Here is a 26,279-nt window from a genome sequence, read left to right as displayed (position 1 = left end):
GCTTTCTCTTGTGGGCATATAGTGCTATAAATTTCCCTCTACACACTGCTTTAAATGTGTCCCAGAGATTCTGGTATGTTGTATCTTTGTTCTCATTGGTTTCAAAGAACATCTTTATTTCTGCTTTCATTTCGTTATGTACCCAGTAGTCATTCAGGAGCAGGTTGTTCAGTTTCCATGTAGTTGAGCGGTTTTGATTGAGTTTCTTAGTCCTGAGTTCTAGTTTGATTGCACTGTGGTCAGAGAGACAGTTTGTTATAATTTCTGTTCTTTTACATTTGCTGAGGAGTGCTTTACTTCCAATTATGTGGTCAATTTTGGAGTAAGTGCAATGTGGTGCTGAGAAGAATGTATATTCTGTTGATTTGGGGTGGAGAGTTCTATAGATGTCTATTAGGTCCGCTTGGTGCAGAGATGGGTTCAATTCCTGGATATCCTTGTTAACTTTCTGTCTTGTTGATCTGTCTAATGTTGACAGTGGAGTGTTGAAGTCTCCCATTATTATTGTATGGGAGTCTAAGTCTCTTTGTAAGTCTCTAAGGACTTGCTTTATGAATCTGGGTGCTCCTGTATTGGGTGCATATATATTTAGGATAGTTAGCTCTTCCTGTTGCATTGATCCCTTTACCATTATGTAATGGCCTTCTTTGTCTCTTTTGATCTTTGATGGTTTAAAGTCTGTTTTATCAGAGACTAGGATTGCAACCCCTGCTTTTTTTTGTTCTCCATTTGCTTGGTAGATCTTCCTCCATCCCTTTATTTTGAGCCTATGTATGTCTCTGCATGTGAGATGGGTCTCCTGAAGACAGCAGACTGATGGGTCTTGACTCTTTATCCAGTTTGCCAGTCTGTGTCTTTTAATTGGAGCATTTAGTCCATTTACATTTAAGGTTAATATTGTTATGTGTGAACTTGATCCTGCCATTATGATATTAACTGGTTATTTTGCTCATTAGTTGATGCAGTTTCTTCCTAGCCTCGATGGTCTTTACATTTTGGCATGTTTTTGCAATGGCTGGTACCGGTTGTTCCTTTCCATGTTTACGGCTTCCTTCAGGGTCTCTTGTAAGGCAGGCCTGGTGGTGACAAAATCTCTAAGCATTTGCTTATCTGTAAAGAATTTTATTTCTCCTTCACTTATAAAACTTAGTTTGGCTGGATATGAAATTCTGGGTTTAAAATTCTTTTCTTTAAGAACGTTGAATATTGGCCCCCACTCTCTTCTGGCTTGTAGAGTTTCTGCCGAGAGATCTGCTGTCAGTCTGATGGGCTTCCCTTTGTGGGTAACCCGACCTTTCTCTCTGGCTGCCCTTAAGATTTTTTCCTTCATTTCAACTTTGGTGAATCTGGCAATTATGTGTCTTGGAGTTGCTCTTCTGGAGGAGTATCTTTGTGGCGTTCTCGGTATTTCCTGAATTTGAATGTTGGCCTGCCCTGCTAGGTTGGGGAAGTTCTCCTGGATGATATCCTGTAGAGTGTTTTCCAATTTGGTTCCATTTTCCCCCTCACTTTCAGGCACCCCAATCAGACGTAGATTTGGTCTTTTTACATAATCCCATACTTCTTGCAGGCTTTGTTCATTTCTTTTTCTTCTTTTTTCTTTTGGTTTCTCTTCTTGCTTCATTTCATTCATTTGATCCTCCATCGCTGATACTCTTTCTTCCAGTTGATCGAGTCGGTTACTGAAGCTTGTGCATTTGTCACGTATTTCTCGTGTCATGGTTTTCATCTCTGTCATTTCGTTTATGACCTTCTCTGCATTAATTAGTCTAGCTGTCAATTCTTCCACTCTTTTTTCAAGATTTTTAGTTTCTTTGCGCTGGGTACGTAATTCCTCCTTTAGCTCTGAGAGGTTTGATGGACTGAAGCCTTCTTCTCTCATCTCATCAAAATCATTCTCTGACCAGCTTTGATCCGTTGTTGGCGATGGGCTGTGCTCCTTTGCAGGAGGAGATGCGCTCTTATTTCTTGAATTTCCAGCTTTTCTGCCCTGCTTTTTCCCCATCTTTGTGGTTTTATCTGTCTCTGGTCTTTGATGATGGTGATGTACTGATGGGGTTTTGGTATAGGTGTCCTTCCTGTTTGATAGTTTTCCTTCTGACAGTCAGGACCCTCAGCTATAGGTCTGTTGGAGATTGCTTGAGGTCCCCTCCAGACCCTGTTTGCCTGGGTATCAGCAACAGAGGTTGCAGACGATAGAATATTGCTGAACAGCGAGTGCACCTGTCTGATTCCTGCTTTGGAAGCTTCCTCTCAGGGGTGTACTCCACCCTGTGAGGTGTGGGGTGTCAGACTGCCCCTAGTGGGGGATGTCTCCAGCAGTTAGGCTACTCAGGGGTCAGGGACCCACTTGAGCAGGCAGCCTGCCCCTTCTCAGATCTCAACCTCCGTTTTGGGAGATCCACTGCTCTCTTCAAAGCTGTCAGACAGAGTCGTTCGCGTCTGCACAGGCTTCTGCTCCTTTAGCTGAGCCCTGTCCCCAGAGGCGGAGTCTACAGAGACAGGCAGGTTTCCTTGAGCTGCTGTGAGCTCCACCCAGTTCGAGCTTCCCAGCGGCTTTATTTATCTACTTAAGCCTCAGCGATGGCGGGCGCCCCTCCCCCAGCCTCGCTGCTGCCTTGTGGTTAGATTGCGGCAGACTGCTGTGTTAGCAAGGAGGGAGGCTCCGTGGGCGTGGGACCCTCCCGGCCAGGTGTGGGATATATTCTCCGGTGTGCCGGTGTTACAGCGCAGTATTGGGGTGGGAGTTACCCGATTTTCCAGGTGTTGTGTGTCTCAGTTCCCCTGGCTAGGAAAAGGGACTCCCTTCCCCCTCGCGCTTCCCAGGTGAGGCGATGCCTCGCCCTGCTTCAGCTCTCGCTGGTCAGGCTGCAGCAGCTGATCCGCACGGATTGTCCGGCACTCCCGAGTGAGATGACCCCAGTACCTCAGTTGAAAATGCAGAAATCACTGGTCTTCTGTGTCGCTCGCGCTGGGAGATGGAGACTGGAGCTGTTCCTATTCGGCCATCTTGCTCCGCCCTTTTTTTTTTTTAATATGGGGTCTCGCTGTGTTACCCAGTGTGGTTTAAACTCCTAGGCTCAAACAGTCTTCCTGTCTCAGTCTCCCAAAGTGCTGTGATTACAGGCATGAACCACCACACCTGGCCCCAGATTTTAATTTCTTCATATTGTCTGTCATTGTAGCAAATGAAGGTTTTCCATTATTTGCATGTTTCTTTCCCTTAATTAGAATATAAGGTCCATGAAGCAGGGATGTTGTATTTTTTTGTTTGTTTAAGACAGGGTTTCACCCTGTCACTCAGGCTGGAGTGCAATGATGTGATCACGTCACACTGCAGCCTTGACTTTTTGGGCTCAAGTGATCCTCCCAGCTCAGCCTCCTGAGTAGCTGGGACTACAGGCACATGCCACCACACATTGCTAATTTTTCATTTTTGTAAAGATGGTGTCTGTAGTTTTCTAGGCTGGTCTTAAACTCCTGGGCTCAAGCGATTCTCCAGCCTTGCCCTCCCAAAGTAGGGACATTGTATTTTTCACTATTATGTCCCCAGTTACTAGAACTTTGTAGTTCATGGTTAGTGTTTAACAAATATTTTTAAAAGGAAAGTATTTATACCAATGGTGATTTGTGGGGGAGAGTTTGGGGAAAATAGTTGTTATCTGAGTCTCTTGAAAGTTCAGGTTCAGTTGAATGGCATTTTATGATCATTTAATAATAACCTCCATGTGCATAGGAAAAGGGAGATTCATCAAGTGGACCACCTATCTGCCATTCCTGGACAAGATCTACTAGGAATCATTGGCAAAACTCTAGCTTGATAACCTTGTGCCTCAATTCTCTCAGTCTCAGAAATAACAGTACTAGCGGCCAGGCGTGATGGCTCACACCTGTAATCCTAGCACTTTGGGAGGCTGAGGTGGGCGGATCACTTGAAGTTAGGAGTTCGAGATCAGCCTGGCCAACATGGTGAAACCCCATCTCTACTAAAAATACAAAAATTAGCTTGGTGTGGTGGCGTGCGCCTGTAATCCCAGCTACTTGGGAGGCTGGGGCAGGAGAATTGCTTGAACCCAGGGAGTGGAGGTTGCAGTGAGCCGAGATTACACCACTGCACTCTAGCCTGAGCAACAGAGTGAGACTCTGTCTCAAAAAAAAAAAAAAAAAGAAAGAAAAGAAAAGAAGAAATAACAGTACTGTCTCCTCCTGCCTAGTAGTATTTGAGGATTAAGTGTGATAATGCACTTGAAGTGTCAGTGTAGAGCATGAAACAGAGTAATTGTTCAAGAAATGTTAGCTGTCACGGTGTTATTCCTAGTCATTAACTTATCTAGCTGCTGGTTTTTCAGGAAAAAAATACTTCAAGTGCATACTAAAGCAGAGCCTTCCGCTGCAGAGTAATATCAGCTTGTTCTCTGACAGTCTCAAATGAGTGGACTTTTTTTTTTTTTTAAGCCTAGTTGGCAAAATTGTGTTTGAGATGTATGTTCGTTTCGTAAGGCTGCCATAACAAATTACTGTAAACTGGGTAGCTCCCTTAGCCATTCCCTAAAGCTGCACTTTTCAGTGTGGCTGCAGTAGCCACATTTGACTATTTAAATATGAATTAAGTTCCTCAGTAACAGTAGCCACATTTCAAGTCTGTAATAACCACATGTGGCTAGTGACTGTCATAGTGGATGGCACAGCATATAAACATTTCCATCACTGCAGAAGGTCCTGCGGACAGCACTGCTCTGAGTGATTAGGATACTTTAGAATAGCATTTTTATTGGCTTTGCATGCCATTGTATAGGCTTGTTTCTTCAATACATGTCTAGTTATAAATTTGGAATAGCTGATAATAGCTGAATAAAGTATTTCTGTGGATTTCTTTTTAGAGTTCTGCAGTAGAATGACTCATTAATGTTATTTATGAATTGTTTATGCACCAACTCCTTTCTTTATTCTTGAGAACATATGGAGTCAGTAATAGAACATACTGCATGTCTTTTTTGTGTGTATATTAATAACTAAGTGCCTGAAGGACACAAGATACTGTTTTATTTATTTTATTTGAATTACATGCTAGAGAATAAGCTTTTGTGTATTCAGGGCCTCAATTTATAGTATTAATTAATAACAACTTTCCTTTTCTCCCAGAATGAGTTCAATATATTCTTCATTGCTGTATGTGAATTTTGAGTTTGTTTTCTTGCTCTCGATTGTTTTTTCTTCTTTCTGTGCCTCCCACCCTTCATTTTTTTTTCTCCTGACTTCTTCCTCTTCCATGTAACTCCCTCTCCCCTGACTCTTCTCTCCCTTTCCTCTTGGTCTCCCCTTTTTTCCCTTTTCCCCACTGCTTCCTCCATTGTCTTCTTTACTGGAAACCAAAATGGACATAATATTTTCTTTAAATCATTTAATAAACTTCTCTTCTGTTTGTAATCAAGTACTTAAATTTTTATTTTTTATTTTACAGTTTTGGCAGACCTTTCTTTTTAAGGTCCTGGGGTTCCCGTACACCATCCAGTGATTTAAATTATCATGTGTTGGCAATATCCCACTTCCTGCCTTAAAAGCAAATGTAATCAGTACTATTTTAAGTTGGAGGATATATTTTCAGCTATATACATTCAAGCAAATTCTATGTGATCATCATAGTCGCCATCTTCATCAGGGCCATCTTTGTTTCTCCTAGGTGCATGTGAATTTTGAGTTTGTTTTCTTGCTCTCGATTGTTTTTTCTTCTTTCTGTGCCTCCGACCCTTCATTTTTTTTTCCTCCTGACTTCTCCCTCTTCCATGTAACTCCCCCTCCCCTGACTCTTCTCTCCCTTTCCTCTTGGTCTCCCCTTCTGTCTGGTTTGTTTCACTTTGCATTTATAGCATGTAACCATACTTCATTCCCTTTTATGGATTAGCAATATGGTCAGGCACTGCATAACAACTTTAATCAATGATGTATTGTATATAAGTCAGTGGTCTCTTTAGATTATAATACAGTATTTTTACTGTACCTTTTATAGTTTAGATTCTTACCATTGTGTAGCAGCTGCCTGCAGTATTCAGTAGAGTAGCAGGCTGTACAGGTTTGTAGCCTAGGAGCAGTAGGCTGTACCATATAGCCTAGCTGAGTAGCGGGCTGTACCGTCTGTGTTTGTGTAAGTACGGTCTGAAGTTCATAGAATTGAAGCGATGGCCTAGTAACACATTTCTCAGAGCATATTCTGTCTTAGTGATGCATTGCTGTATTTCATTGTATGTATATGCCACATGTTAATCTGTTCACTAGTCAGTGGATACGTGTGTTCTCACTTTTTGCCTATTATGAATAATACTATTATGAACATTTGTGTACAAGTTTTTGTATGAACATTTTTCATTTTTCTTGGAGTTATAACTAGGATTGACATTGCTAGATTATATGGTAACTCTATGTTTAATCATTTGAGGAACAGGCAGCTTATTTTCCAAAGTGCTACATCATTTTACTACATTCCCCTCAGCAATGTATGAAGATTCCCATTTCTCCACATTTTCACCAACACGCGTTATTATCTGTATGTGTGCGTGTGTATTTTAAGAGACAGGGTCTCACTCTGTCACCTACCCTGGAGTGTAGTGGTGTGATCATAGGTAACTGTAATTTTGAATTCCTGGGCTCAAGCGATCTTTCTGCCTTAGCCCCTCAAGTAGTTGGGACTACAGATGAGCACCACTGTGCCCAGCTAATTTTTAAAATGTTTTTGTAGGGATAGGATCTCACTGTGTTGCCCAAGCTGGGCTCAAACTCCTGGCCTTAAAGTGATCTTCTCATATTGGCCTCCCAAAGTGCTGGGATTACAGGTGTGAGCAACTACACCTGGCCTGCCTGTCTTTTTGATGATAGCCGTCCTACTGGGTGTGAAGTAGTATCTCATTGTGTTTTTTTCAATACTGGTAAACTATACATAAAATAAAATTGACCACTGTAACCATTTTTAACTGGCACAGAGTACATTTATACTGTTGTGTGTCATCACCACTATCCATCTCTAGAATGTTTTCATTTTATCATACTAAAACTCTATACCCATTAAGCAATAGCTCCCTATTCTTCTGTTATGGTTCTGATTTACATTTCCTGGATGGCTAATGATGTGAGCATCTTTTCATGTGTTTATTGGCCATAAGTATATTTTGCTTGGAAAAGTGTCTGTTCAGATTATTTTCCCATATTTAATTGGGTTGTCTTTTTATTATTGAGTTGTAGAAATTCTTTATAAATTCTAGATATAAGTTCCTTACCAGATATGTGATTTATAAAAGTTTTCTCTCATCTTCTGTGTTGTCATGTTACTTTGTTGATGTTGTCCTTTGAAGTATGAAATGGTTTGAATTTTGATGATATCCAATTTATTTTTTCTTTTGTTGTTTTTGTTGTTTGTGCTTTGGCGTTACAGCTAAGAAATCAGTGTCTAATCGTAAGGTTCATGTAGATTTATGGCTGTGTTTTCTTCTAAGAGTTTTATAGTTTTAGCTTACCCTCAACTTTTTAACAGATTGCTTCCTCTGCATGTTCTGACTTTTCCCTAGAAATATGGCTTCTTATTCAGTCCATGTGCTATAAGAATACATGCAGTGCTTTTGAGCTTTTATATTTTTAACTGCATAGGAAAATATTTTTCTTTCTGGTTTCATCATTGAATTATCTTATATTTTATTCATTTTATTGTCTGTCTTCTATCCTTAATTGATATCTTGGTTATTCACCCACATCCAGTAGGAAATTTAACCAACTCTTTCTTATCCTATTCATGTCTGTATTATCTTTGGCAATCTGAGTGTCTGGATATAATGTCTTGGCAACATTGTCACCTCTCACTTCATCATACATCAGTTCCAGTGGTCATCACCTACATCTTGTTTCAGCAACCTATTCCCATTGCCAGATATTGGACCTTACTATTCTTCAGAAATACTAAATGCCTGTGTCTGTACTCTGGTTATAACTTTCTGTCCTTTTTCTTTTCTCCTTCCTTTTTTTTTTCATTTTTCTCTTTCTCCAACACCCAGCCACTTCATTTCTTCTTTTCTGGCTGTACTTCTTTCCCTGTCTAACCTACTTGCCAAGCTTCCTCTCATCTAAAATACATAGTCAAGTTTCCTTGTTCCATTTTCTTTCTAGTCCATTCCACAAATCTCTTAGTGTTGTTTCATCAGTCTTCAACCATCCTGGTATAATTTAGATGGTTAATAATTGATGAGTGAATAAATGGTGGTATTAACAAACCTTGGGTCAATCTGTTTGTCTGTTTGGCTCCTACTGTAGAACTGCTGGGACTTGGAGTTATTGTTGTAAATTCATGGTCTCAGATTTCAACTGGTATCCCAATACTGTCTGGTGAATTTTATATGTTCCTAGTCATCACTGTCTCTTGTTGTCTGTAATAGGTATTTGTAAACATTCTTTCTGTTATTATTTTACGATATGCTTTCTACCTCTTAGCAGATGAACTTCCTGCTTACTTCAATGAGAAAAATTGAGGGCAACAGGTGGAAATTTGCTTAGATCCTCCCTGACCTCTACAAGAGTACTAGCATCTTTTCCCATGCTTTACCCCTAACCTCTTCTTTCAGGAGACGAAGACTTGGCCCTTTTCTCACTCTGACTTATCCTCTATTCATGTTTTAGATTTTGCTTGGTCGACTTCCTGATCTCTACTTCCTGAAGATCATTGCTCCATCACTTGTTTTTCAGTCTACAACTTCTTTGCCTACTGCCTTTCTCCGCTCAAACTGCAAAAAAAAAAAAAAAAAAAAAAAAAAAGAAATAGTTACTTGTACTAACCTAATCCAAAACATAATATATTCAATATTCTCTAGCCATCAAGAGTCTTTCTTCTCCTTCCCTTTCTACCCAGCTTTTTACTAAGAGTAGTCAAATTAACTCTATTTTCTTACATATAATTCATTACTACTGAACTCACTGCTTTCCCTAAGTTTGATTCCTGTATTGTTAAATCAAACATATTCATTTTAGTCTGTATACTTATGTCTCTGTAGTGTTTGACACTGTTGGTCACTTCCTCCTCTTTGAAATCTTTCTTCTGCTGGCTTCTTTAATCACATTCCCTATGGAAGCCAACTGGGCTGTCATAATAAAACCAGGGCCTAATGGTTCCATTGTTTCCTGGTAGATGCATCTCCAGTTAGGTAGGTTTGTTGGGGGCTGAAAACCTAATGTTGTCTGAGATTTACGTGCCTTTGGCAGTTTCTCAATAATTATTGTTGCTGCTGCCATCATGTTGGGCTAAGTGGTCAGAGGTAGAATGGAGTTCAGGTCTGCTCTCACAAGCCTTTCCTCATTTTCTGTAAGATACTGAGACCAAAGGAATATTTTAAAGAGAATCTCCTCTCCTCTCCTCTCCTGTCCTGTCCTGTCCTGTCTGTCTTCTCTTGTCTTTTCTTTCTTCTCTTGTCTTTTCTTTCTTCTTTTATTTTTTTTCTTACTGTGTTGCCCAGACTTGAGTGCAGTGGCGTGATCTCAGCTCACTACAACTTCCACTTCCCGTGTTCAAGTTATTCTCCTGCCTCAGCCTCCTGAGTAGCTGGGAGTAAGGCATGCACCACTACACCTGGCTAATTTTTGTAATAGAGATAGGGTTTCACCATGTTGGCCAGGCTGGTCTCGAACTCCTGACCTCAAGTGATCTGCCCCCCCCGCCCAGGCCTCCCAAAGTGCTGGAATTATAGGCATGTACCACTGTGGCCAGTTGGCCATTACATTTTTAATAAAGTTTTTAAAACAGGTTCCTCTTGTCTCAGTTGAGTTCATTGCAGCATTGTATAATCATGAAAGAATAGAAATTCTTTCATCAATAGAGGTATGGATGCATCCATCACATCATGGTGCAACCATTCAGAGAGATAGTAGGCAGCTAGTAAAGGGAATGAAATAGACCTATAGATTGACAATATATAGAGAAAACATCAAGGCAGAGGTGTATTTCATACATACATATAGCCCCCACCAAAGACCTCGGGACCTCACTGTGTTGCCCCAGCTGGTCTTGGTCTATTTTGTATATCTATTTTATATATTTGTTTACACACACACACACACACACACACCCACCCACCCACTATCATTTGTGAAAAAAAGGATAAAACTATAGAACAGACTTGTATGTAAATGTTTGATGCCAGAAAATTTCATGGTATCTGCTCATCACACTCTTATTAGTGGTTTCATCTGAGGAGTGGAAATACAGGATGAAAGATGCTATGATTTCCTTTAACTAACTTCCATGTTATATTCTATTTTGCTTGACTTTTTTTGTGATATTTCTTCTGTAATAAAACAATGGTAATTTAAGGACTTTTAAAGAAGAATCAACTTTGACTTATTCTTTTTTTAGCTTTGTGAATCATAATACTACTTTTCTTTTTTCATTTCCCTGTTAAACTCTAGCCGTGCTTTCTCATTCTCAGTGGGCTTCTCCAATCATAATCCTGTTTAATCATAACCCCAGGAGTCACCCTTGGTTCTCTAGGAAGCGTTCCTGGATCACTTGGTCTGATTTTATTACCTTTCCTCTGTTTTCCCATGGGAAATCTTCCTTAGTCTCTGGTGTATAGAACAGAAGCTGTATTATTTAACTTTGCATTTCATGGACCTGAGTACAGTACCCAGCACATTGTAGAAATTCATTAAAAGGGTTTTTTAGTATTAAAATAATAAAGATAGAATCTGGGACAGATCTCCTTAATACTAGCCTGCTCTTTTTGTGTAGGTTGTTATTTTATGCCATTTTTTTCTTGAAGCCTTGTGTGAGAAGACATGTGTTAATTAAACTTAAGTTTCTGTCTCAGGATGTGGTATGTGTCGATAGGCTATCCTAAAACAACTCCAGGCAGTTTATTTAAATGCAATGTGATTTCTTCAGTTATCATTAGAGGACAGGAGGGTGATAATTTCATACTTCATTGTAACGCAAAATATTAATATAAAATATTTTTTATGTCTCCAAATACATTAAAGGAAACCTGCATTGATGTGCTTAGAAAATGTGTAATATTGACTCAACCATAAGGATAAACACAAATTTTGCTTCTCCGTGTAAATTACTTGTCTAATCGTTTGTTTTTTTTTTCTTCTAGGTTCAACAGATAGACCGTGTGGTAGAAGTTGTGGAGGAAACAATTAAAGGTAATCGTTGAAAGTGAGATAAACAGATGTATATATTTTCTGAACTACATGATAGAAACACCACTCAGTTAACTCTTGCCAGGCATCTTTATAAAAGTTATTGCTTTAGATATAAAATCACAAATGTTATCCTTGGCTTCATGAATTTGCCAATCTAATATTGGAGGCAGGCACTCTACTGTGTATTTGTTTGGCTTATAAACGAATCAGGCCAAGAGCAATGGCTCACTCCTGTAACCCCAGCAATGGGGGCTGGGGCTGAGGCTGGAGGATTCCTGAGGCCAGGAGTTTACGACCAGCCTGGGCAAGAGAGTGAGATCCTGGGATCTCTGGGGGAGAAGGTCAGCTGGATGCTGTGGTGTACAGCTGTTGTCCCAGCTACTTACGAGATTGAAGCAGGAGGATCACTTGGGCCCAGGAGTTCAAGTCTGCAATGAGCTATAATTGTGTAACTGCACTCCAGCCTGAGCGACACAGTGACATCCTGACTTTAAAGAATAAATGAATCAGGTAATAGTTTTTTTTTTTTTAATGTTATTTTATTTTTGTGTAAAATGAATTTAGTTTGAATTTCATATTGAAAGAATTTAAACAATTTTAAGATAAAGAAATTGGCTGGTCACAGTGGCTCATGCCTGTAATCCCAGCACTTTGGGACACTGGGGTGGTCAGATTGCTTGAGCCCAGGAGTTCGAGACCAGCTTGGGCAACATGGTGAAACCTCATCTCTATAAAAAATAGGCTGAGTGTGGTGGGGTGCTCATGTAGACCCATCTACTCAGGGGACTCGGGTGGGAGGATTGCTTGAGCCTGAGAGGTTGAGGGTACAGTGATCAGTGATTGTACCACTGCATTCCAGCCCAGTTGACAGAGCGAGACCCTGTCTCGAAATAAATAAATAAATAATAAGGAATTTTTTTATTTGTACATTTTCATATCACATAATTAATTGTTTTATAAATACTTTTAACAGCAATAATTTTGATACTTCTTCAAGGCGTAATTTTTTTATAGTTACACTAAAAATTATGCAAAGAAAGTAGAATTAAGTTTTGGTTATTTTGTTAGCTAACACTCACTGACATAGATTCTTACTGAAGTAACTGTGAAACCATCTTTTACTCTGTGGTATAATTTTACCTTTTTTAAAGCTTTTTCCTATGTTAGATTAGCACAAATGAAAACCAATAATATCATACTGAAATATTAAGTGAATTGAAAGTCTCACTTAAATACTGTTTTGTTATAAATGAGAAATTTATATATTTTAAAAAACCTGATAGTCTCCACCTGCCAAACTGGAAATTTTAATGCTGCACTTTTCCTTCTGGGTGGTGTCTACTACTTTCCACGTGCTTCTGTTCATTAATTTTGAGCCATTGCTTTATCAGAGATTATCACAATCAATTTCCAATAAGGGAGATTATGAGAATATGAGAATGAGACTATATCTTAATCGTTTTTATTATTTTTAAATTTTTAAAAATTATTTATTTTATAAATAGAGATGACATTTTGCCATGTTGCTTAGGCTGGTCTCGAACTCCTGGGCTCAAACAATCCACTCACCTTGGCCTCCAAAAGTGCAGGAAGTACAGGCATGAGCTGCCATACTTGGCCCTTAGTCTTCTTTTGAAGTTTCAAAATAAAATGAAGTATCAGATTAAAAATTCATAGCAATGATAATTTGAATGTTTTTACAAACTACTTCAGCTCCATCTTGGAGAATCCAGAAGTACTAGCATTTATTGTGTACTTACAGTGTGACAGCTACTGTGTTAAACACTTCTCATGGGTTAAGTCGTTTAACCTTCATAATAGTACTGTGAAGTGAAGTGGGCATAAATATTTTCCTTATTTTGCAGAGGACAAAGTTGAGACATAAGTGCACACAGCTAGTCAGTGGCAGCATTGGGATTTGAATCCAGGCAGTCTGGCTCCAAAGCCTGTATGTTCTACTGTGATTTACACGATACTGTTATTTCTCTGCTCTCTCTCAGTTGAGATTCACTACCTTGAAGGTTATTTGATGAGCATCTTAAGCAGTGATTTAAGATACTTGAGGGTATTGTTGCCTTATTCATCCTTTGTTTTAAGTACCAGGTAAAAAATTAATGATGATGAAGAACATAGGAGAAAATCTAGGTGATCTTGGTATGGCGTGAGTTTTTAGATACAACATCAAAAGTTTGATTTATGAAAGAAATAATTGCCAAGTTGGATGTCATTAAGTTGAAAAATTTTTGCTCTATAAAAGACACTGTCACGAGGATGGGAAGATAAGTCACAGAGTGGGAGAAAATATTTGCAAAATACACATCTGATAAAGGACTATTATCCAAAATATATGAAGACCTCTTAAAACTCAATAATAAGAAAAGGAACAACCCAGTTAAAAAATGGGCAAAAGACTTGAACAGACAATTTACCAAAGAAGATATGCAAATGTCAAATTAGTGTATAAAAAGATGTTCAGCATCATATGTCGTTAGTGAATTACAAATTGAAACAGCAATGCAATATAGTGATATGTTAAAACTATATACCTGGTGCAATGGTCAAAATCCAAAACACTGACAACACCAAATTCTGGCAAGGATGTGGAGCAATAGGAAGTCTCATTTATTGCTGATGGTAATGCAAAATGGTACAGGTACTTTGAAAGACAGTTTGGCAGTTTCTTAAAACTAAACACAGTCTTACATCCAGCAGGTGTGCTACTTGATATTTATCCAAATGAGTTGAAAACTTACGTCTATACAAAAACCTGTACACAGTATTTATAGTAGCTTTATTCATAATTGCTAAAACTTAGAAGCAAAAAAATGGCCCTTTAGTAAGTGAATAAAGAAACTGTGGTACATGCAGATAATGGAATATTATTTGACACTACAAGAAATGAGCAAAAAAGCCATGAAAAGACATAGAGGGACTTTAAATGCATACTACGATGTGAAAGACATCAATCTGTAAGGCTACATACTGTATGAGTCCAACTAATCGGACATTGTGGAAAAGGTGAAATATGGAAGGAGTAAAAGGATCAGTTAGTGCCAGTGATTAGAGAGTAGGGAGGGATGTGTAGGCAGAAAATAGAAGATATTTATGACAGTAATTCTATTCTGTATGATGCTGTAATGGTGGACAATTGTCATTATATTTTTGTTCACATCCTTAGAATGAACAACATCAAGAGTGAACCCTAATGTAAACTGTGGACTCTTGATGAAAATGATGTGTCAGTGTAGGTTCGTTGATTATAACAAACGTACCACTCTGGTGTGGGATGTTGATAGTTCGAGAGGCTGTGTGTGGAGTGGGAGCAGTGATGTATGAAAACTCTGTGCTTCTGCTGAGTTTTTTTTTTTTGAATCTAAAACTACTCTAAAAAAATAAGATCTATTTTAGGAAATTAATGGTAGTTAACAGTGTGCTTAGGAGTTTGCCAAATGGCTTGGAGAGACATAATTTCTATAGGAAATCATACAAGACCTGTTACTCCCAGGCTGAGTTAATCAGGGATAGCTTCTTACTGATGAGTGTGAACTTGAGTGGATTTACTGGAGAGATTGTGTTTGCATTTAGCTATGAGAGTGACTCAAAGATGAAGTTGAAGGGGATATTCATTGGCAGGTTTGTTTAGAGGATGGGAAGTTTGATAATTAAGTCTTTGTAATGTAACAGGAAATTTTTTTAGATGGAAGGAATAATTTTGATAGCTTTCCTTAGTTTGCAGATCAGGAAGCTGAGCTGTGAAGGAGTTACATGATTTTTTTGATATCTCTTAGTTAATAGAGAACTATGCTTATCAGTCAACTTGTGTTCATTGCTTTTTATTTCTACTGCCAGTACTTCATTCAGACAGCATATGTCACTGAAATAATGTGTTTTTTTACAGCAGTTAGCCAGTTGTTGGTTGTCTTTCAGTAAGTTATTTTTCTGAGGCTTAGTTTTCTCAGCTTAAAATCGGCAGGATTAAATGGATAAGACTTTTGAGGTACACAGAACATATTAGGGCGTTAGTTCGTGTTAATGCTTACCTCTTACTTCCTCCTTAATGTAAGAACTGCTGGAATAATCTAACTGATATTTGCCATCAGTGACTCTCCTTTCAATCTGACTGCATATCCTGCTACCATTAACCTGGGATTATTTTACTTTCCTGTATGTATATTCTCACTGGTGCCTCTTACTCACCAAATTAATTTGGGGACTTTCTACCATTTTCACGTCTTTTGTCCATGAATGCTATACATTATACCCTTTGCTCCAGCCAACTCTGCTGCTTGATGTTTCTTATATATATTTTCACTGTGCTTTACATTTACTTTATGGTCCTCCACAGAAGTGGACATCTTCTGTTTGTCCTTCCAGATCCATTCTCCATCTTGATCTGTGTTCGTGGAGCCTGACCTGCATGGAATGAATCAGTAAGATTCTTGCCATCTTATGTCCAGTTGGATTTAGCCAATTGGAGGATGTGACAAGAGAGTGAGCTGAGAGTATCCACTCCCGTCTCTCTCTCCCTCCCTGCCCGTTTTGAGTTGGTTGCTTTCTTACCCCAAGGTCACAGCTCATTGGAGGATGTGACGAGAGAGCGAGCTGAGAGTATCCATTCCCATCTGTCCCTCCCTCCCTGCCTGTTTTGGATTGGTTGCTTTCCTTACCCCAAGGTCACAGTTCTCCTCCGTCCCTGTTTATCTCTTTCTCCAGGTTTGTGCAGCTCTTCTCTTCCTTGCCTCTGGGATGGAAACAGCACCTCATTGTTACTAGCCTCAGAGTACCACATTGTCTGTTGGTTTTCCTAGCCCTGCCCCGATTTTAGTAAATCATTCCTTTATGAAAATCTTCTTAGATATGCAGTGAGCCGTCTGCTTTGCTGGTACCCTGATTGATAAGAAGTTAGCTGTAGAGAAGCAAGGCTCTGCCCAGAAGGGCCAGATGGAATACCGCCTGACAAGAGGATTTTGCTATAACCCTCTTGTTTCCACATTTGATCCCTGTTGGACTCTCTTCATATCTCATCTTTGAAGTGGATTTAGACATATAGCCTCTGTCACAGCTTGTTTGCATTCTTCTTATTGCTGCTTATGTTACACCAAGTAGTATTTTAAAACTAATAAGGTACATTGATAATAAAAGCATTTAACTCTATTGTAATTAACATAAAACCATAAAAGCCTGTTTTCATTTATCTGTCTTGATTGTATCAAAACAGGAAATTCTTGCTAAATTATTCTGAATGGATCTTCATGTTAATAGCGACAAGAAAACTCCATTTGTGGTTTTGGCTTCAGGATATATGAAATTATAATGAATTTAGGATTTTTTCCTGTATCACTTTGATAATTTTATAAGGTGTGGAACTGAATGTAAGGAAAAAAATACAGTGTCTAGTGGATTCATATTCATTTCTGTCTCTTAAAAATATTCATACATACCTTAGTCTTGGCTCATATGGTCATTAAAAACTTTTTTTTGTATGAAATCTATGAAAGGAATATAAATCTGCATTTCTTCCAGCAAGAGCATGTGAAATCTTCTAAACAAAAAATCATTAAAAATAATCTTATATTTGTAGAAAGATAGTCTAATTGGATATCTTATGACAAATTATTGCAAATAAATTTTACCTATTGAAATTAGAAAAATGTTTTTACCATTAAGTCATACTTCTTCACCAGTCAACCTCTGTTGAGATCCCTATTGTAATTAATATGTTTGCTGGTGTTTCATCAGTCAGTTTCCAAATGCCTCAAGTGGTGGTAATTTAGGGTTTTCCCAATGTGATATATAATTTGCAAGTTTCACTGATTTTGTTTTTTCCTAACTTCTCAGTAATTGATGCCATCTTGCACTGGACTAACCTAAATTCTCAGACTACGTCACCAAGCAGCTTTCTTATTTAAGACATTGCTATTAATCTTCACTCTGTAAGGTTTTTTACTTTTGCATGTGGTACTTATTTAGAGCATCGACTGTTCATAAGTTGAGACTGGGAAGCAGGACTGTATCAATTGATCAGTGTGAGTGATTGAATAACCACCTTACAGAGCTCAATGCAGACTTACTTGAGGATGTTTTCCAAACTCAATGAGTAAGTGATTGAGCTTAGATATGTAGCGTGGTATATATGGGGCGTATTGGACCACAAAAGCACATCTGCTTTTTCAATAGTTGCATTTCAATAAACTAATTTTTATTGATTTTTAATATATGCTTTGAAAGAGCACTTGTATGCATCCTCTCATTATATGTAATCTCTGACACAGTTAGTGTAGTCTGAATGTAGTGGGAAAAAGTTTGTGGATTGCCTTACATATTAGGAATACTTTCTTCCAGTCTCATTGGTGTAAGTAAATACATGGTAACGTCTACCTTCTAGTAAGTAAAGGAGCCAGGGATTTATTACTTTATTTAGTTTTTTTCAATGAGCCTGTTTGTTTTAAGTTTATGAATGTAGTAAAGTTAACTTTACTGTATGATTACAGTTTGGTAACTTGCATTTCCAATTGCAAAGTCTGTGGTTACATTCTTAAATGCAGTCAGTTTATCTGCTTTGCTATCCTCTTTTCTTTACATCTCCTTCTTTAGTTTCCGCACATTAACAAATTAATTTTACTTCTTTGTATTCTGTACATCTACATACATTATTTCAGGATGAACTCCTTGCTATTCATTCTGTCTCTTAGCATTTTTCGAACCATAATATTTTCTTAAAAATAAGAGTAGGCTAATTTCTTTATGGCCCCAAACAAAAACATTCTATGATAAGACTTTTAGTTGATTTTTTACATTACTTCATTCTCTACCTTGGTTTGGAATAATAACAGAAAGGACTTTGTAAGAGAAACCAGCATATGTTGTCTTGTCTGTATTTCTGTAACTCTGTAACTGTATTCGCCAAATTATCAGTCCTCTTTTTAGCTTCACACATACCAAGCAGCAGCAGTGTTTGTCTACTACAAAATATGTAATAGATGCTCTAGAAAAAGTATTCTTTAAACATTGGAGATGCTCAAGTTCACTGGCTTTTTTAAAATGAAGATGGTAAGTAACTTTACATTTATCAAATATTTTTAGTCATTAAGGCTGTTAGAACACAAATGAATGCCTAAATGAATCCCCCAAGTGGATTCTGCTGTTTTATGATGGCTTCAGAATGGTCTTATATGTTTTTTGTTCATCTTAAATTTAATTATACAGCTTTAGTGTATTTATCGCTTATATTTCCTTTTCTGCTCAAAGATGCATTTTTTAAATTATTATTTGAAACCACTTTTCATCATTAATGGAGTTTATTGATATGAGGACTTAGGTATTTCTCTAACTTTTGAATTCTGAATTCTGGGGTTTTGGTGGGGTGAGCTGGTACATAGTGTTGAATAGTTCAAGTTGCTAATCATATTGTAGTTTTCACATAGTACACTCTTACAGTAGTTTACTAAATTTGATTGCCGTAAGCAAGGAAAGGAAATTACTTTAGGCTTGAACCTCTCAGGCTTCCCATGACGCGACCCTTCTGCTGGTAATCCCACTGACCTGTCCAGTATAGTATCCCCATCTTTCCTTGTTTAACTATTAATGAGGACTTGCCTACTCTTAAATTACACTTACACATTAACTCTTGTGAATCCTGGTAGTGTTTTGGCAGATTTCATGAAGGTGAGACTACAAGTATTGTTCAATCTCTAAAAATGTATTATATTTTGACTTTTGTGAAACTGTTAACATGAGCAAATATATGTTTGAACATCCTTGCTTTTATATCTGTATTTTAATCATTTTTATTTCTGGTACGTAATATTTTCAGATATGGCAATTTCTGTTTCCCAGAGTTCTTGTTTCTCAACCATATTAATTGTTCTTAACAAGTAAATAATATAAAGCGTCAATCCCAGAAAGAATTTGCATTATACCTGAATGTTATACTATTTACTACAGTAGGAGTCATTTAGTTAAAAAAAAAAAAAAACCAAGTAGATCAATTAATCATATTTTGAGGCTTCCGTACAAAATGTTCACTTAATGTTGGTATTTTAAGAGTTTTAATATACTTTAAAAGAAAAGGTGAAAATAACATTTTTTCATCATATATTCTTCCCTTATTATAACTGACTTTTAAGAGAATTGACAGTTGCTACACTGCTTTTATACATTGCATACATATCATGTGCTTTCTTTCGTGACTGGAGAGATTTTATTCTTCATTAGAGAATGCACTATTTTTGGTTAGTAAAATATAGTGAGAATAGATGAGACTGTAAAGTTAGAGGAAAAAAATAAATACTAGTAACTTCATTGCATTTTTCAAATGCAGAGTAAAGTTGTAGGTTAATTGTGATATTTTCTGTTTTGCTTTGATTATTCTCAGCAATTGTAAATTGTATTGGATTGGTAATTCTTCTTTAGTACTTTATAGCTGATTTCCCTAAAAATAGAAATATAAAGTAGAAACCAGGTCATGTTAGAAATGCAGTATCTAAAGCTTTGATAGGACATAGAAATTATCATCTTCAATTTTTTTTTAAAAAAACAAAGATTTTATTGTTAGGGAAATCATTTATTATGTCACAGTCAAGTGAAAACTGGCACCACAAAATAATCTGATGGCTCAGATGTAGGTAGAAAAGAAATTTAAATCTGACTTTCTCTTTTTCTTGAAAAATTGTATTTGATAATTGGAATAATTAACTTAATTAGGTGTAGGATAAACTTTAGTGATGTTATGGATCTTTTCTTAGAAAACCTAATATTGATAATAATGGGTACAGGATTATTAAAAGAATATTTTATCGATTTGAACATTTATTTCTAATATTTGGTGATTTGTACATTTTGTCGTTTAGAAGTTCATTCTGTAACACATTACAAAGTATACAGCAGATTCGTAGCAATTACTTTGGAGACTGAGAGACTAAATACCAATTTCACTTATTAATTTGAAGGAGAGAAAACTCACTTGGAGAATCTTCAATTAGGATATCAACTCTGGATATCCTCTGGATATCTAGATATATTAAAGAAGTTTATCTCAGTACTACCATTTTATAACAAAGTATGCATTGTATTGAGTAATAAAGAAATAGTAATTAAAATGTCCTTATAAACCATGCTAACATTAAATCTTTATTGTATTTCTGAAAATTAAAGTGCACCATTTCTTGAAGCTGCGCTGAAAAGTCAGCTGATGTGTTGGGTGCTGTTGGGTGCTCCTGTGGTAGGTGAGAGTCCTTGGTTGAGACTATGAAGAGCTGTGTGCAAATGCTTGTTTGTACAACTAACAATGCCATCTTTCACAGCCCATACAACCTCATTGGTTCTCAGTTTCCTGAGTTGCAAATTGTATCACGTGGAAGGTCACTTTTACTCTGAAATTCTTGAAGTGCATGTGTCTGTAATTTAAAATTGAGTTTCAGAGTCTGTCTTTAGAATAGTTTTTGGCATTTTAGATAGTGATCTCTAGCAGAAGTTATTAGAATGTGACTAGCCTTTATCTCACACCCTAATTTCTATATGCCAGATTTTACTTTTTCTTTCCCTGTGCCTGCCTTCTCACAAAATGAAATTGAAGACGTTTGTGGCAGAGGTACCATGTATTTTTGTTTGGTATACCTCTATATTTTCTAGTGAAGAGGGTCTTGAGGAAAGCCCAGTTCTTGAACTCTTTTGCCCTTTCTTCATTCAGTTGTGATGCAGTTCTGGGCAGTGACAGGGAGTGTGCTTCCCAGTGTTGCTCAAAAACATTGTGCCTCTTTGAAGCAGCTACCCAGGAGCATGTTTATTTTCAGGACTTCGAGAGAGGTAGTTTTACTCTTGGTAACTTGGTTTGCTGAGGGAAAAAGTGATTTGAGGGAATTTAATGTAGGTAACATTACCTACTGCAGTGATTCTCAAGAATGTTTCCTGGGAGAGGGATGGTGGCTGAGAGGACCCATGACCTGAGAGGGGAGATGGCAGACTGGTTAACCCAGACTATGGGGAAACTGGGAGTTGGGGAGTTGGCCCTGCAGCCACTCACCTAGATTCATTGCCATGGTTAGCCACCGTTCTAGACAGGTAAGAATCATATCACTCAAAGGTATCCTGAGGTGGAAAAACAACCTTGGCTTTCTACCATGGTTCCTGAACACACATGCTTACACTTACCCAGGACCGTGTGCAGTTCCAGGTGCATTACCTATGCCTTCTTCCCCTAACTCATACCCAGGAAAGTACATCACAGTGCACATGAGTGATTTCATAGGGGTGACCTTCAATCTACTTTAATTTGTATATTTAACATGTCGTTCACAAACTTGTGGTCATCTTTTTTTCTTCTTTTTTAAGACGGAGTCTTGCTCTGTCGCCTAGGCTGGAGTGCAGTGGTGCGATCTTGGCTCACTGCAGCCTCCACCTCCCAGGTTCAAGCGATTCTTGTGCTTCAGCCTCCCAAATAGCTGGGATTATAGACATGCACCACTACACTTGGCTAATTTTTGTATTTTCAGTAGAGAAGGAGTTTCACCATGTTGGCCAGGTTGGTCTCGCACTCCTCGCCTCACGTGATCTCCTCCGCTTTGTCCCAAAGTGCTGGGATTACAGGTGTGAGCCACCACGCTCGGCCTTGATCATCATTATCAATGCAATTATTTGTGACCTATTTGCTAGACCTCCAGAGCTTTTAAAAGAAATGGGATCTGACTTTAACTTAGTGTTTGAAAGTTTTGAAAACTCCCTTACCATCTTGCTTTTGAGAAACGTCATTAGCACTGTATGTTTTGATAGGAGTACAGTTGTTTAATTATGGTAGTAACTGTAATTAACTTCTATCTAGCTCTTTGTGGCTTACCCTTTTCATATACATTAATTCATTTCTACTCCACGGGAAGCCTGGCATTACTGATTATGCAGCCAGACAGCAGTGTACTATAATTTGAAACCTAGTCCCCTTGTTGCACATACCCTCCTTTCTATTCTGTGAAGCTGCTGATATTGAACAGACGGAAATGAGAAAGTGAGGCCCATCTATTATTTTCTTTTCTGATGCCTGTTGTTTAAGATCACTGCTCACTTTTTTTGCAGTTCCCTTTAGATCCTCTCTTATATATTTTGTTACTTCATGTGTCTTGTTTCCTCTTTGATCTTTTCTCTTTTTCTTTTCTGTTTTATTTTGTGCCAACATAAAACATTCTTTTGTAAGGAGTTCATAAAGATAGCTTAATTTTTTTAAAGAAAATTCTGTGTAGACAGTTTTATTCATACTGTGCTGTAAAGGTGCTTAAATTGGGAAATGAGTGAGTGAACGTATTTCCGTAACTGTAAGCAACTGATAAAAAAGCCAACCAATAAGAAACAAATGAAAAGATTCTATAGAGAAAATTCTTGTGTGTTGTAAGAATAAGTTTTGAAAGTTTTAATATAAAACATAGTTCATATGTAGAATTTTTACTGTCAAATAGGTAGGTCCAAAAAAAAAAAAAAAAAAACCCTGGGATTTTTTTAAGGATATGCCTTAAATCTTGTATTCTCATAAGTTTTGCAGCTGTTCAGAGGTATTTTAGTGTTCATGACTTTCAGTCGTTGACAGTCCATGCCCAACCGTGTCGTTTTTTAAAATTAAATTTTAAGACAATGTTTGATTAGTCTTTTGACTAGAACTAAGAATCTCAAGCCCACATAATTTCTACTTCATAAATTATTTTTAGGAGCATTTTCATTTTTGAAGACATGGTCTTTCACCATGGGGCCCCTTCCTGCCAAGTCTTAATAACTCTTTTCAGTGAAATCCAGTTTAAGTGATAGGCTTTTAACTAGATAGGTTTTAAGAAGGGGAAAATCAGTCAAAAACAGGAATTCTAGCAAAAGGTACTGTGAAATAGATATAATCGTGTATATAATTTGTATCCTGCTTGCTCTGCCTCCCAGACTTCAGTGTGACCTCTCCCTGAAGTCTTTCCTGATTTTCCCTCGGAGAGTTGACCACTCCCTTGTTGTGGTGTCTCTCTATACTTAGAAACGTCTGTCAGGTCACCTCTGACACGTCCTTCCTCTTATTTGTTCAGCAGTCTGCCTTCCTCGACACCTGAAGTCCCTTTAAGGCAGAAGTGAAAGTAGTGACTTAAGATACAGAAGATTGTTTTGTTTTGTTTTGGTAAGAGGTGTATTTTGGGGGTTTTTATGTTGTATTTAAATATTAAAAAGTAATATTTCATACTTCGTTTTCTAAGCTCATCTATGGTATTTGGAACTTTTGTTTCAGTTATGCATATATATTAATACAGTGACTTACAATATGAAATGTACATCCGTTTTCTTTGAAACTTACTTCACTCTTGCCATTTCTATAGAAAGGCAATGATAACACTTATCTCAAGGGGTTGAGGACTAAGAGAGTGAACTGAAAGCAAAGTGAGCTCCAGGGGCCTCCTCTCATTTAGATTGTCTTTATGCTGCCCACAGTACAAGATTATTCAGTTCTTGATTGGAAGTGAAATGGAGGTCAACAAGGTCAGAGAGGCATTTTTTAAAATACATAGATGGGAAAATTCCCCAGCCTTTACTGCTTCCCATCTCTTCAGTCACACTTTATGGTGGCTTGAGTTGAATTAGCAGGAGGAGACTTGACATTTTCATTTGTGATTGAAAGTGAGTGCAACATCGTTTGGATGTTTGTTCCTTCTAAATCTCATTTTGAATTGTGATCCTTGCTGTTGGAACTGGAGCCTGGTGGGAGGTGTTAGGGTCATGGGGGCGGTTCTCTCGCGAATGGCTTGGTGCTGTACTGACACATGATTCTCTAGTGAGGTGGTTGTTTACAAGTGTGTGTTATCTCTCCCCTTCGCATCTTTTCTTGTTCCTACTCTCCCCGACAGGTGGGCACCCCCTTTGCCTTCTGCCATGATTGGAGGCTTCCTGAGGCCTCACTAGAAGCTGAGCAGATTGCTGTTACCATGCTTCTGGTACAGCCTGCAGAATTGTGAGCCAATTAAACCTCTTTTCTTTATAAATTACGCAGCCTCAGGTATTATAGCAATGCATAAAATGGTCTAATTCAGTAGGACTCTGAGCTTCAATTTTAAAATTAACTGTGGCTTACAAGTTCCTTATGTCTTGTATGTTTTATTGTTCTCATTTTCCAGCAGCTTGAGTGCCGTCTTTTGTAAGGTCTGCTTTGCTTTCATCACTGGCTACAGTATCCTTGGGAATGCAGATTTGAGCATGAGAAATCATTATGTTCTGTATTGTTGCTGTAGATGCTTTACATACAGAAACAGAAGTGCTCATAGCTTTATTGCTGTAGATATCAAAGGCTTGGAGCCATTTAATAAATTTAGAATTCAGGAGAGTCTGTTGTAGCAAGACAGCTAATGATCTAAGGAGTTCTACTAAGGGTCAATATTAACGTTGAGTTGTTGACATGGGACTGCTTTGACTTTTAACTGTTTTGATGTACACTTGATTTGGATTCTGAAAAAATGAATTGACACCATGTAAATCTATTCCCACTGTCATAAAAGACATCTGCTTGCAAAAGATATAGTAATTAAAACATAAAATTAAATACTTACTGTAATTTCCCCAGAAGGTATCTCCATTAGAGTAAAAGGACATTTTGCTTATGCAGATTACTTTGTTATACGTATCCTTTGTTTAATGTAACTTAATTATTTATTATACCATTGATAATGTGCAAATGGAATAAAAAAATTGCCTAAGAACATTCCATTCCAATAAATGTTTTCATCTTTCCATGTTCTCTTCTGTAATTCTTGTCCATAAATAAATTTTATATCATTAAGATTATAGAGTTGGTACTTTTTTTAAAACAGGAGTTTTGATATTAAACAATTCTCAGATTTCTAGGGATTTAAACTGTGTACTGTGATCTTACCTTAGCGTCCTCCCCAGTCCACCAGGTAAGATGTTGGAATCTTCATGCTTTGTTAAACTCTGGAAATGTACCTTGGTAACATCAATACCTCAGTGGGCTCTCTTTATGTATACTCTGATTTATACTTTTAGTTTTGTCTTTTTGGATAGTCTCTTCTTTTCTCATTTTAATATCTTTTTCTAGGTGTCATTGCTCTCATTAACAAACTCTTCATACTTGCTGAAAAAGGGAATTATTTAATCTCAGTAGCAAAGAATTAGAGCTTGAGTTGTAACGATTCTGTGTTTTTTAGTTAATTCTACCATTTTGTGTAAAGTTTTCCAATCTAGACTTGTTACAAAGCTGCTTCTTCCATTTAACCCAATTTCTGTGTTTTATATTATTTCCTTCTTTTAAGATGAAGTGTTTCAAAGGAGTGTCACACTTTAGCATGAATACCTACCTTTTTTTCTTCTAAGAAGTACCTGTATATGAGGTACATATTGAATGGAGTAGAGAAAAAGTTAGATTGCACTTTTGTTGTTCTTTGTAATTGAGTAGTTAAAATGCCTATTAAGGACACTTTAAATGGTAACTATGAACATTTTGTAGAAAAACAGATTAAATTGGGCACTTTAATATTCTTAAATAAAATTCAAATTGATGTGATCAAATTTTAGTGAGAATTGATATGTATAGTACACTTTTTTTCTTTTTTTTTAAAAACAGAGTCTCGCTCTGTCACCCAGGCTGGAGTGCAGTGGCATGATCTTGGCTCACTGCAAGCTCCACCTCCTAGGTTCACACCATTCTCCTGCCTCAGCCTCCCGAGTAGCTGGAACTACAGGTACCTGCCACCACGCCTGGCTAATTTTTTGTATTTTTAGTAGAGACAGGATTTCACCCTGTTAGCCAGGATGGTGTCATTCTCCTGACCTCATGATCCTCCTGCCTCACCCTCCCAAAGTGCTGGGATTACAGGTGTGAGCTGCTGCACCCAGCCCATTTATTCATTTTTTAAAAAACTTTTTTGCTTGAATGTTCTGCCAGCCTTCTGCTGTCTGTCCCCATCATCGTGTTGGATTGCTTCACTAGGAATATTTCCAGCAGGCCTACCCAGAGCTAGGGTTCAGACAAGTATTTTCTGTGTGTACTTAATAGAACCAAATTTGTGCAAGGTGAGACCACTCATCAAGAGATAAAAAATAAAACCAACAAGCCTTGGCATGACTTCTCTCTGGTGGTAGTGGAGGTG

General features: G+C 37.6%; 1 protein-coding gene across 1 annotated transcript in view; it reads left to right on the top strand.

Annotated features, from left to right (window-relative positions):
- Nucleotides 1-26,279, top strand: part of CDKAL1 (CDK5 regulatory subunit associated protein 1 like 1) — a 725,954-nt gene that overhangs the window by 236,060 nt on the left and 463,615 nt on the right. Inside the window, exon 7 of the mRNA XM_023209761.2 lies at nucleotides 11,124-11,172. Within this exon, the coding sequence (XP_023065529.2) occupies nucleotides 11,124-11,172 (49 nt within the window). The remainder of the gene's footprint in view (nucleotides 1-11,123; nucleotides 11,173-26,279) is intronic.

This window comes from Piliocolobus tephrosceles, chromosome 5 (assembly GCF_002776525.5).
Source record: "Piliocolobus tephrosceles isolate RC106 chromosome 5, ASM277652v3, whole genome shotgun sequence".
NCBI lineage: Eukaryota > Metazoa > Chordata > Mammalia > Primates > Cercopithecidae > Piliocolobus > Piliocolobus tephrosceles.
The sequence above is the reverse complement of the archived record's forward strand: the minus strand, read 5'-3'. Positions and strand labels throughout refer to the sequence as shown.